The sequence below is a fragment of the Mytilus californianus genome, unplaced genomic scaffold, assembly GCF_021869535.1.
Source record: "Mytilus californianus isolate M0D057914Y unplaced genomic scaffold, xbMytCali1.0.p SCAF_3, whole genome shotgun sequence".
In the NCBI taxonomy this organism is placed as follows: Eukaryota; Metazoa; Mollusca; class Bivalvia; order Mytilida; family Mytilidae; genus Mytilus; species Mytilus californianus.
Window position 1 is genome coordinate 5,401,321 of NW_026262679.1, and position 14,705 is coordinate 5,416,025.

Sequence of the window (14,705 nt, forward strand, 5' to 3'; positions counted from 1 at the left end):
TTTTCACGTACAGACAGGTAATGAACATTTCATGTCTAATTAGCTGTATAAGACAAAAGAAACATGTTTCGTTGTTGTTTTTATTTATTGTTTGTATATTTAAAGGATGAAAACAACATTTCCGATCAGATTTCATGTCTTGAAAACATACAATTCATTTTTACATGATTTTGTGGAAGGTGAATTCGGTTTATAATTTATTACATTATCTATTAATAATTCATTCATTCACTACTTTAATTGCCATATTTTCGTGAACGTTAAAAAATATACTAAAATACAGAACTTCAAGGTAAATTCAAAAGGGGGAAGTCCATAAAAACTAATTCGATAAAACGTTAGACTTTATCAACCAACAGAACGGATGGTATTATATGGTCATATTCCTGACTTGGTACAGTCAATAAAGATATTTTAAACAATGTGTATCTATGATATTACTAATTTTTTTTTACAGTATACAAAATAAAACGTAGAAAACAGTGACTAAAGACTCAACAACACAAACCCAACCTAAAACAGGGGGATCTCAGGTGCTCCGGAAGGGAATAAATAAGCAACAATTACATTGGCGTTGTTTTCATATTTCAAGATACACCTATATTACCCACGGTCTTCATTCAGTTATACTGAGATATGAATATATATGACGGCGGTCAAGTATTGCGTGAAGGCAATTAAATTCTATTCAACTTCAAAAGCTGTGAAAAATCCGTAGTATCAATAAAAGGCGGAACACGGATCTGAAATGGGTTTGTCAAATTGGTTATAAAAATGTGTATGTAAAAATTATCAGTATTGCTTAATAATTTTGCACACACGAGAGAAAACCAGTTTGTTCAAGACTGAAACATAAAAAGCTACACATCTCCCTCTAAAAATTGACAAAGGCAACAAAGGTTTTGGAATGTATGTTGGTTATTCCAAGTCATCATATCATATTTGAAACTAAATCATTTGTGCATTATGTAGTCTAGTGAAATTCAATTGTTTTTTTTTCTGGAATTTCTAAAAGTTTTAGTTATTTGATAAAAAGTGAGATTTTATTAATTTTAAACAATAATTGCTCGTGACAAATCAGGCACCGTATAACATTGATTGTGATGGTAAGACATTCAATGAGTGGTCAGGCTGAATCATCTCTTTCACTAATTGTATACTTTTAATTAATATTAGTGCCTAGTTACTTAAAAAAAACGTATGTATTAACAAAAAAAAAAAAAAAAACGAACTCCAAGGTAAATTTAAAAAGGGTGAAGTCCATAAAACCCGACAAAAACAAACGCTCGTCTATATCAGCCAACGGAACAACACAACTGTCATACTCGTGGTTTGGTACAGGCATTTTCCGAAAAAAAAATGTGGGTTAAACCTGGTTTTAGAGCTAGCTTCATCTCTCTATTCCTGTACCAAGTGAGGAATATGGCAGTTGTTTTTCACTTGTTCCTTGATTGATAGAATTTGATTTTGTCAGTTTTTATGGACTTCCCCTTTTTTTAATTTTCCTTGGGGATCAGTATTTCTATTTTACTTTTCCCCCACTTGTACGACAGTTGTTTATAGTTCCGTTAGATTGACAAAATTGTGTAAGCAATCCAAAGAGACATAATTGGTTATTGTGACAATAATTGGGAACAGCGGCAAAAATAAACATACATCATAGATATACAACACAACTGACTTGAAATTTGGAGATGGAATCTACGTTTCTAATTGTTTTATCAATTTTATTTCATTGTCTTATTCCGTGACAAATATATCTCTGTATTCCGACATTTACTAAACCTTTAGTCTGGTTTTCATTTTAGGTATCTCGGACAAAAAACATTGACATTTTTCAAACTTACAAGCTTAAGTTATTCGAAATCGATAGTAAACATGATAAGCAGCACCTATTTTGGTACATAAATACTGCACTGCATTAATACAGTGAAAAGTTCAGAACAGTAAGTAAGCTCAGGTGCTCCGTAAGCGTACATAATGCCTGTGCTGCCGTAACAGTGAAAAACTAAATCTAATAGTGATATCATGTGCTCCATTAAGTAACACAACTCCTGTACTGCAATGCAACAGTAAAAACTAAATCTAATAGTGATATCATGTGCTCCATTAGGGAACACAACTCCTGCATTTCAATACATCAATGAAAACTTAATCTTGTAGTGATATCATGTGCTCCATTAGGGAACACAACTCCTGCACTGCAATACAAAAGTGAAAACTAAATCTTGTAGTGATATCATGTGCTCCATTAGGAAACACAACACCTGCACTACAATACAACAGTGAAAACTAAAAATACTAGTGATATCATGTGCTTCATTAGGGAAGACAAATCCTGTACTCCAATACAACAGTGAAAACTAAATCTAATAGTGATATCATCATGTGCTCCATTAGGGAACACAACTCCTGCACTGCATTACAAGTGAAAACTAAATCTAATAGTGATATCATATTCTCCATTAGGGAACACAACTCCTGCACTGTATTACAAATGAAAACTAAATCTTGTAGTGATATCATGTGCTCCATTAGGGAACACAACTCATGTGTTGCAATACAACAGTGAACACTAAATCTAATAGTGTTATCATCATGTGCTCCATTAGGGAACACAACTCCTGTACTGCAATACAACAGTGAACACTAAATTTTATAGTGATATCATATGCTCCATTAGGGAACACAACTCCTTCACTGCAATACAACAGTGAACACTAAATTTTATAGTGATATCATATGCTCCATTAGGGAACACAACTCCTTCACTGCAATACAACAGTGAAAACTAAATCTTGTAGTTATAGCATGTGATTCATTAGGGAACACAACTCCTGTACTGCATTACGACAGTGAACAGTATTGTGTGAAATCAGGTTCTTCCTAGTGGTACACAATTCATGTACTCATTACAACAGTAATAAGTAGCTGCCTGGTAGTTAAATCAGGTGTTTCGTAAATGCACATAACTCTTGCAGTCATTTTGTTGGATTCGATTTGGCCTTCCAAGATCTTCCAACTGTTCTGATTCTAGTACCACTGGTCACGAAACAAACTCGCATCTGGAATACTAAATTTTACGCATGGAATCTTTGATGAGTTTTTAAAGCCACTGGTTCGATTCCACTTATCACCAATGGTATCACCACCCCAGAAGTCATAAACTATCTTCACAGTGATATGTTTATTTTCTATAAATTTACTGTTTATATAATGTTGAACTTTTCAAAACACTAAGGGTTTTCTATCCATAGGTATAGATTGCCTGAGCTACAATTACACATTTTTTTTTTCCAAGTTTTTCGGTTTTTATCTTATTAATGCTCTCCAAGTTGTCATGTGATTTTGGCTTACAAGTGTTTAGATTTGTGCGCCACTGATGAGTCTTGTGTTTGTGCTCCACTGGTGAGTCTTCGACTTGTGTTTGTGCGCCACTGATGAGTCTTGTGTTTGTGCGCCACTGATGAGTCTTGTGTTTGAGCCCCACTGATGAGTCTTGTGTTTGTGCCCCACTGATGAGTCTTGTGTTTTGAGCCCCACTGATGAGTCTTGTGTTTGTGCCCCACTGACGAGTCTTGTGTTTGTGCGCCACTGATGAGTCTTGTGTTTGTGCCCCACTGATGAGTCTTGTGTTTGTGCGCCACTAATGAGTCTTGTGTTTGTGCGCCACTGATGAGTCTTGTGTAGGCAAAACGTGCACTGGTTTACCAAATAATAGGCAAGGTATCTTTGAGGAGTTTTCACAACAGTGAAAACTAAAGTAGGTAAGTTTCTATTAAAAGCTGTGCAGAACTTTATAATGAGTCGCAATCACTTCACATTTACAATCTAATACATCTATTCACTCATCCCTTCAAAAGAAATATTGTCCCTTTCTGAAATAATATTATCCTTTTTTTTAAATATCTTCTCCCCCCTGATTTAACTTTTCATGTATAAAAACTCACATATAACATCCAATAATATTCTGCATTTAATTTATTTCATTCAGTATGTGTATATCTTTTCCCTACGTATTCGTCTGCCTATCAGCGTGTAAATATAGTACTATAATCTTTTATTTTCGAAATTAAGGTAATGGATTTATATAAGAGCAGTGCTTTTTTTTTCTTAAATCCATTTTTGAATTACTTCTTTACTTCGTAATAATTCATTATTGTAGTGATACATGACCAATCCATCAATAAAATATGTTTACACTAAGCTGGTCGAGATATCAGGTGCCCTAAGGATTCACAGATCCTAAGATAGCTTGACAGCACAATATATCCACAACGGCTACTATTTCTTGATTAAAAAATTAAACAAAAAATGGTGTGACAATTCTTGTGAAGTAGAAATTTGCCAGATTTATACACCAAATTTGACTTATTTCGATTAAATTTGATGGCCGAACTAACCCATTAGAGGCTTTGCTTGAATGGAATTGAAAAGAACAGAAAACTGAAAATTCTTTAAATTTTCTAAATACTAGGGTCATAATTCCATGAAGAAATCTGTCAAATAGAAAAAAGAAACTCCATCTCCAGAATCTTAAAATATGATTTCATACCAAAAATCAGCTTAAGGATGTACACATCTGAGGAACCAAAAATTTCTAGAATTGAACTTTTTTTCTTAACCTGATTTTCTGGTTTATAAGACTGTAAGGTAATTGGTGAAGAAAAAATCATATGGTGGTGCACTTCTTTTTTGTTACAGCCGTTTGAAAGTACCCATTTTTAATGATTTTTCCATTTTTCATCATTTTTACCAATTTTTGACCTTTTATCATGAAAAAAATCAGTTGCACATTAAACTTTTTTTCATACTTTCACTACAGATGAAGTGGACCCATCTGAATAAATTTTACTTAAAAAAAACCATAAGTTGGTGTTGATATTAATAGAAAGTTCTTTAAAATTTTGTTGCTTTTTCATGTCATGCTGTCAATTTTGTAAATTTCAGAGTCTTCTTTTTTTTTTTAGAACAAAAAGCATATTATTTTCAACTTCTTTGTTATAAATGGTTTAAAAAATACATATCTAAGAGTTTTGAAAAGAAAAAATTTTTATGGGATGTACATATTCTTGGTTGAATCATTTCTTTGTACCCTTCATCCATTTTCGCAATATTTTGGCTGATGACACTGACCGGATTGGTTATAAAATTTGAAAATTTAATACTCAAAAAATACTTATTGTAAGTACACAACAATTTTTTCACAGAGTTTAGTTGGATTATAATATTTTTAAAATTCATTGATATTTTCCACTTGTATCACGTTTTAGAAATTCCCGAACGAGATTTCAACGAGACTGGAACATCAGAAAAATACATCCTTAATGAGTTCATTATATATATAAAAAAAAACTCATCATCATGATCATAGATACACAGTTTATCTTCAATTACAAACTTTAAAAAGTTTCCCTGCATTAAACCTGGAATGGAAGTAAATTCAACTATATGAATAGATTCAGCTTACATTTACCAATATATATGCATCATACTACCGAGTTACAGGATGAAAGTCCAAAACTATTGGTGAAATACACTCAGAAAGAATAATTAATCATTCCCATAGCAATAAAAATCAAGGCAGCCATCAGACTCAAATAGCTCTACAATAACACCAAGGCACATGACTGCAGTACAATCAATCTCCTTAACTTGGACATATAACTTAAGCCGGAGTAGTGCACAGTTTTTAGTTAATACAAGAGTGGACACACTGAAATGTCTCGCCTGTTTTAGTGTTCATAATTGAATTTATGTTGAAAGTAAAAAAAATAAGTTTATATAAGCTTTACATTAAATTAACATTTTAATGATGAATGAACATGAAGTCAAGGTGAGATAAACCCTATCAGACAAACATGTAGGCCGTACAATCATTCCATACACCAAATTTATTTAACATATATTGCCTAAAGTATCTTAGAAACAAACCTCATTGAGGAAACTGAACTTTGACCAATGAACCATAAAATGAGGTCAAGGTAAGATGACCTGTCAGACAGACATATACACATAACATTCATTCCATACAGAAAATTTTATGAACTTATCACTTATCTGCTAGTTGGAAATGTGAACCTTACGATCATTCTATACACCAAATATAGAAGACCTATTGGTGATAGAATTTGAGATATGGACTTTATCATGAAAACTAAATCTTGTTCACTGATCCATTAAATGATGTCAAGGTCAAATGAAATATGTCTGACAGATATGTGAACCATGCAAGGTATGCACATGCCAAATAAAGTTATCATTTTACTCATAATAATTGAGAAAATCACATTACAAAAACCATACAGTTTTTTTTCCAAGTAGTTGCTGGACCAAGAAAATGAGGTCAAGGACAATGGACATATGACTGACAGAAACTTTGTCACATAAGGCATTAGAAATATTAAGCTGTAAGTAATGAGATAATGACGCTGCTGCTGCCGATGCCCCTGCCAACGCTGCTGCTGCCGCCTCTGCCACCGCCCCTGCCGAAGATCACTATCATAGTGTCTTCATACTACAAATTGTATGGGTTATTATCCACTATATGAAAATATGCTGAATAACTGTGGTTAAGGTTAAATAACATAGTGATATACCATTGATATTGATAATTGTGATTAAACATGGCAGTGATGAATGATATTATGATTGTTAGATTTTAACACAAGAAGAATATTTAATCACAATCTTTGCAAGTTAAGTGCTGAAAAGTGAAATAGTTTGACATGTGATAATATTACATCTGCAGTGAGTTATAAAAACATCATAACTGCTGAAAAGGAAAATTATTAATATTAACTATTACTGAAAGAGGGGAATTTGCTTGATACCAGATCAACCAGAAAATCAGTAAATGTGATTCTGTTGTGCAAACAAAATTTCAAAAGTTCTTCAATCTGTACATATTCAGCCAATTAATCTTTATGAAGGGACTGGAGTGAACTGTATTCTATGTTAAACATTCATGCATGAGTGACCTTATTTTAACATTTTCACACCTTCCAATGTTTTTGTTAATCACGGTTTAGTAATGATCCCTTAAAAGTTTTTATTATTTATTATCATTATTAATGTTATTTAAAAAATTTTATAAAATAATCTATTTCAATGTAAGTAATCAGCAGTTAAATAATAAAATACATTCCATACACCAAATATAGTTGACCTATTACTTATAGCATCTGAGAAGAAGACCAAACAACAGAAACTTAACATTGACCAATGAACCATGAAAATAAGCTCAAGGTCAGATGAAACCTGTAAGACAGACGTGCACACCTTACAATCATTCCATACACCACATATAGTTGACCTATAACTTATAGTATCTGAGAAGAGGACCAAGCAAGAGCAACTTAACATTGACCAATGAACCATGAAAATGAGGTCAAGGACAAATGACACCTGTCAGACAGACATGTACACCTTACAATCATTCCATACACCAAATATAGTTGACCTATTGCTTATAGTATTAGAAAAACAGACCAAAACACAAAAACTTAACATTGACCAATGAACCATGAAAATGAGGTCAAGGACAAATGACACCTGCCAGTCAGACATGTACACCTTACAATCATTCCATACACCAAATATAGTTGACCTATTGCTTATAGTATTAGAAAAACAGACCAAAACACAAAAACTTAACATTGACCAATGAACCATGAAAATAGGTCAAGGACAAATGACACCTGCCAGACAGACATGTACACCTTACAATCATTCCATACACCAAATATAGTTGACCAATGGCTTATAGTATTAGAAAAACAGACCAAAACACAAAAACTTAACATTGACCAATGAACCGTGAAAATGAGGTCAAGGTCAGATGAAACCTGCCAGACTGACATGTATCCCTTATAATCATTCCATACACCACATATAGCTGACCTACTGCTTGTAGTATCTGAGAAACGGACCTAATCACGTAACTTTAACCTTGATCACTGATCCATGAAATGAGGCTGAGGTCAGGTGAACCCTGTCTGATGGACATGTAGACGTTGCAAGGAACCCATATACCAAATATAGTTATCCTATTACTCATAATAAGTGAGAAATTTACATAACAAAAAAACTAAACTTTTTTTTCAAGCAGTTGCTGAACCATGAAAATAAGGTCAAGGACATTGGACATATGACAGACGGAAAGTTCGTAACATAAGGTATCTGCATACAAAGTATGAAGCATCCAGGTCTTCTACCTTCTGAAATATAAAGCTTTATACAAATAGTTTACGCCGCTGTCGTCGCCGCCGGATAGTAATACCTATGTCTCACAAGACAAAAACTGAAAACCAAATAGTTAATGAGCAGCTGCACTATGAGCGGATGGTATGTCCAGTTTGTACATATTGAAATTGTCGCCAGAATGAAATGGAAAAATGAGAAGGCATCTGATCAGAAATTAGTAAAATGGCTCTGTAGAATACCTTTCATTCCTTCTTTCTTTGTGAATATTACTTTTACTGTTTAGTCTATTTTTGGTGATATCCATTTGACGTGGCTCGGTACTTATACATCCCGTCATTGTGTTATTGTGCTATGGTAAATTTTTGTATTCTTGTCTTTTATTTTTGTTAAAGTGCTTTGTAGATATGCCTTTTGTGTTTCTTTGTTGACATATTTGTATGTTTTTATAGTGATTAAGATTATAACACAATGTTGACTGCTGTACCCCTATTTTTGACATTTTTACCTATCATGTCAGTTTGTTTTGTTCACACATCGTTGTCAATCTAATGGAATTTTATGGGACTGTCATACAAGTGAGAGATTTAGTTAGCTATAAAACCAAGTTTAATCCACCATTTTCTACATAAGAAAATGCCTGTACCAAGTCAGGAATATGACAGTTGTTATCCATTCGTTTGATGTGTTTGAGCTTTTGATTTTGCCATTCGGTTAGGGACTTTCCATTTTGAATTTCCTCGGAGTTCGGTATTTTTTTTATTTTACTTTTTCACCAATTTCAACAATTATGTAAAGTTTCAAGGTAACGTAAGAAAAAACTCAAATCTGACATTTAAAGCCCCATTACTCTGGAACAACAAAGTGAACAAACCAAAAATTTTAAAATCAAAAGGGAGCTTCATTTTATCAATCCCAACTTTAGTGTAAATTTTCGAGGTAACCAATCCAAGCATACTGGAGTTAGTTCATGATATGTGAAAAATTGCTTTAAATCTGAGGGTTAAAGTCCTGTACCTCTTCAATGAAACAACTTAAAATGTTCAAAATTGAAATGGAGCTTTCTTCCATCTATCCAAATAGTGTTTAAAAATTTCATGAGAATTGGTTCAAGCAAAGTTGAGTTATCCTATGAAGTGTTGACAGAAGGACAAATGGATGGAGGAAGGAATGGACAGACAGACAGACAGACATATGGACGGATTACAGTATACCATAATAAGTCAATTCTTAGATGAGGGGATAAAATGTCCTAACCCCAGCCTCACATTCACAAATTCACAAATAGACCTAGTGTCATAACTAAAACATATTTGGACTATTATTAGTATAACATATCTTGTACTGAATAAAAAGAAACACATTCAAATAAATATTTTATTATAATAACATCAAGTATAAATATATCACTATCAAATGATAATTGCACATAAGTAGAATGATAACTAATCATACACCAATCAATTTACATTATAATCAAAATGGTCAAGTTGGCCATTAAATCATAGGAATTTCAAAATTATCAAATTTTCAAAATTAATCAAATTTTCAAAATTAAACATTGGATCTTTGTACTTTGATAAAACATTGCAGTTTTGATTTGCGTGGATTAAAGTACCTTGAAATGATAATAAATTCACTAAAATGGTGAAATTCACAAAATCTTGCATTTTTTTCATTCAAACATGTTGTGATATCAAATTGAACACATGCCTTGGCCGAAGAAATATTTACACAGAAAGTGTTTTATGTTTCTTTATAGTAGCTGGCAAAAACTATTTTGAGTGATGCATGTGCTTTATGTTAAAAAGCTAAAGGTGTTCCTAATATTTGCTTAATTTTGTTTAAAAATTCTATATTTTTCCATAGATAAAATAAGCCCCAAAATGTACTTTCTCGATTTGAAAAAAAATATTGAGAGTAAATAAATGTCCTATCTGATGTAATACAATGGTAGAATCTGTCTCACTCATATCAACTTCATAATTCATTGAATACTGAATTTTGCTTTTGAAGATCTGTGAAAATTTTATTCTTTCCCCTTTTTTTAACCAAAAGGTATTATCTGACAGGGTTGCTAATTGTATGCCATTACAAAAGTAAAATCACAGAAAAGCATGGAAATATTTACTTCTAGAATTTATTTGCAACCAAAAAAGAATGGTGAAAAAAATATTTTATAGACCACACATTGTTTATCAAAAAGTACACAATGTTAATCCATAAAGAATTATATGAAGGTCTAAATAAAAACACAAGACCTGAAAATATAACAATACATTTTTAAAGTACAAAATATTGGAAGACAGACAAAAAAGACTAAAACATTACACTAACACAACAAAATAAACCCAATGTACTTCAAAATGTACAAATCACAAATAGTTTTAATCAATACACAACATTGAATATTACTAATGAATTGTTTTGATTTCATTACTGTTTATAATAAACAATCTATTCTGAAAATGAAAATGAATCAAAACATCAATATGAAAACATTTTCTTCTTAAAATATGAAAATAAATCTGTTAAAATTGCAAACATAACAAATGCCCCAAAAAATTAGATATTAGTAAACAGTATAATGGAATGATCTGCTACAAAAAATTATTAAAAACTCACCAAAAACCATATAAAATACAAAATAAACTTTGATGGAATTCAACCTGACTAAAATTCATCCACCACTGAAATCCAAAGAATCTAGGTACTGAAGTGCCTTAAAGGCCCTGTCCCCTGCCCAAATTGAATGCTAACATATTATCAATTCAAACAACCAATAAATTGGTTTTATTCTATTGTTGATACAAATTCCACTCAAATTGTATATGTTTTATTCTGATGTAATTATTTTTTCATGATTTTCAAGAAGTAAACATGTAAAGACATTTCTCTTTAAAGTGGTTCTGATCAGTTTGATGAATTCAATTTTTAACTTAAAACAAACAAGTTTTCCTAAGAAGATAAATATTGTAATTGACAGGGTAAAGTGGTAGAATCTATATTCAGATTATATAATTTAATATCTAAGTTATACTTCAGAAAACATTAAAAATGCAGAGAGGCAATCATTCAAATATATATATATATGCAGCACATTTCATGTTACTACTAGTCTATTTAAAGACAAGGTGTCAAGTAAACTTTCAATTCACCTGAAAAGGCAAGATTTACGTAAATAAAATAAAATTTAGTTTTAATAAACTTAAAAAGTATAAATAAATATCTATAAAATAATGCTCTATTTGTGACCTTCAACTTCAACATTACATTTATATAATGCTTATATCTTATCTTTATCGAAATATAGTTTAAAACACTAAAGTTATTTATTCAAGGTTGCCGTATTTATCGAAAATGATCGACACTATTTCCTCCTTCTTGAGAAAAACTTGCAACCCATTGCATTCAAGTTAGATATTGAAATTGTGAAACTTTGTAGACTTCCATCCTGTTGAACAGATATTGACTGTTATGTGAAGGATATCCATTTTATTGTTTTCATGGTGATCTCATCTGCTTCTGCTGAAACTGCACAGAGTTATTTGGAAATGTTTATATATTTCTCTGTTGGTGCATGACCCTAAACAATGTCTAGATACTTATTATAATGATTTATTTTAGTTCTCTATTGGAGTATGACCTAGGATTGACTTTTACAAAGTTTTAAAATGCAAATTTTGCAATGGATTGCAAAGACAGTAATATTCTAAACAAAAAAATTTAATAAATCACAAATTCTAAAATGGCACAAACCTTACAAAAATGCTATTTGACAAAAATGAATAACTTTGCAAATATAGATAAATGAAATTATTAAAATAAAATATAGAATTAATCCATACTTGGGTGAACTTTACATAATATGACAATTTATCAATGCTGAATCTTGCACCAAAAGAATAAGACAAAGGTAAACAAATTATTGAAATCATGCTGACCATTCTAACGGTAAATTAATACATGATACTTATTTGACATACCTTACAAAAAAGACTTTAGCTTCATTCCCCTCACTTAATCACTTTGATGTAATACATGATACTTATTTGACATACCTTACAAAAAAGACTTTAGCTTCATTCCCATAACTTAATCACTTTGATGTAATACATGATACTTATTTGACATACTGTACAAAAAGACTTAAGCTTCATTCCCATAACTTAATCACTTTGATGTAATACACATGTGGATAATGCCTCTCTTCTACGTGTGGGAAGTGCTTTTAATCTAATATTCTATGGGTTTGAATGGAAAATATATATTTAAATGCCATTTTAACTTCCTTGAATGCCCTTTTGGGGGTATTAAGTTCATATAGTTGAAGACTTTATGGGAATTATTATACATTTCTATTTTGGCATAAAAAATATGAGACAGTTAATGGGTCACAAATTGGTCTGTTAAAAAAATTATTGCTTTTAAATATATAAACCGCTGTGCCATGACCACATGATACGCCCGTCGCATTTTCAAAAGATATAAACCAGTCCCCAAAGTTTCATGAAAACTGCTCAAAGCATTTTTGAGTAATTGTCCGAAAACTGGAAAATCCCCCTTTTTTAATGAATAAAACCCCAAAACTCGGAAATGTAAAATCCTAAATTTATAAAAATCAAATAGGAGCTCACGTCAATAGATATAAACAATTCACCGATGTTTCATGCAAATTGGTTAAAGCGTTTTTGAGTTATAGTCCGACATGTTGATGATGGACGAATGGAAAGACGGACGGACAGACGGATTATGGTATACCATAATACGTCCCGTAAACGGGCGTATAAAAATACAACAGAGTCAAGGTATAATATAGAAAAAATTATTACAATGAATGTATGATCAGATTTTGTGCTTACAAAAACGTAAACACATAAAAATCACCTTCCTAACATATCAAATATGATTAGACAACATGACAATACAATTACTGTTTCATATAAATTAAAATATAAATGACATGTTGTCCCATAGAATTTCCTTTTTAGCACATATTTTGTCATGATGACAATGACAACTTTTTTTAAACTATTCTATTATTCTAATATTGATAAGTCTACAATATTATGTATGCATATATAGAATAATGGCATTTTTGTTTTTGATACTGACTTTATCAGCAAGAATATCAAGCGACCCCGAACTTACATAATTTTGAAATAAGATATTCAAGGGATTATGCCAACTTTCGCCCAGTAATTTCAAAGACGTGTGATCATACAATATGGAATACATCAAAAAGTTTTGACCACTAGATGGAATACAATAAAAAAAAATCAATATTTTATTTTCTTTTAATCCCTTTTCTTGTAAATGGTAGCAGTAAGGAAAATATAATAGCATTTCCTTTCTCTCATTTTTAGGATAAATATGTTCACTAAAATGAATTACATTTTCTGATGCTGACTTAAGTTTACATAACTCACTCACTATAAAAAAGATGTGTAAAAAGGGTATGTAATCACATTAAAGAAGAAAAGTTGACTGACAATAAATGGCTACAATGATGTTATGACTAAAGGAGATGGTATAATATGAGTCATTATTTGTGTTACTGCAGAAATATAAATTTTATGTTGATTGCACTTTATAAATGTCATAATTAACCTATTTGACCAAAACTGGTCATTTTTCTTATAAACTTTGATTATATCAATTATCAGCCACAGCATTACCAACCTTTCCCCCAAAAAAAACCCAAACAAACAAACAAACAAACAAGTAAAAAAAATAAAATAAAACAAGAAAAAACAACATTTAACTCATATAAAAAATTTGCATAAATCTTCTTTTGACTAAAAATATAGGTATGGCTCAAATCTAAATTTCAATGGATGATGTCAATATGTCAAAAAATATTAAATAACTAACTCCATTGCTCAAACTTTTCAATAAGTCTGTAACTATAGAGACATTGGTATCCAAAAGACATCAAAAGTACAACATAGTCATTAGACAGGCAGGTGTCTTTACAATTCATTTTAAAGGTCCCACCTGACCAGTAAATACAATTTACACATTTTACCCAATTTCAACCAATAGAAAACTTTGTTTTATGCTGATATAGTGAACATGATGTATAGGATCCACAAGTCTGTTGGTAAAATTGCATTTTCATTTGAAAATGATGAAATATACGAAAGTTTGTAAGGAATAAACTTTGCCCTCTTATGATATGACGATAAAAACGATGAGATTCTGTCAGGAAGAAAATACTTCATCCTGCTGAGATAACTGTGCCTCCAACTGCTGGACTTTTTCTGCCAGAACTTGTGAAGCTATTTTTTGGTGAGCATATGCTTCATTTCTCTCATGCAGCTGTAAAATAAAGACAGAATAGGCTTCATTGTGTTGTTAAGTTGCTGTCTCATTGAAGTATACCTAATCTACTTTTATTCATATACAAGACTGATTAAAATAAAGTGAATCAAATTTGACAGATGTATAACCTATGCAAATCATTAGGTGAAAAACATGTCTTTTTAACATACAACATGGGA

General features: G+C 31.4%; 1 protein-coding gene across 3 annotated transcripts in view; it reads right to left on the minus strand.

The window, feature by feature from the left end:
• Positions 1 to 9,565: 9,565 nt before the first annotated feature.
• LOC127733873 (coiled-coil domain-containing protein 125-like) overlaps positions 9,566 to 14,705 on the minus strand; it is a 30,982-nt gene continuing 25,842 nt past the window's right edge. The window contains exons 11-12 of one of the 3 annotated variants that reach the window (XR_007997225.1): positions 12,339 to 14,523; positions 9,566 to 12,263 (exon numbers count right to left, since the gene is read on the minus strand). Coding sequence is in view for 1 of the 3 variants with exons in the window: in XM_052243319.1 (XP_052099279.1) it covers positions 14,407 to 14,523 (117 nt within the window). In the remaining 2 variants the exon portion in view is untranslated. Of the gene's footprint in view, positions 14,524 to 14,705 lie in introns of all 3 variants that reach the window. The other 2 variants (XR_007997226.1, XM_052243319.1) reach the window with 2 other exon arrangements.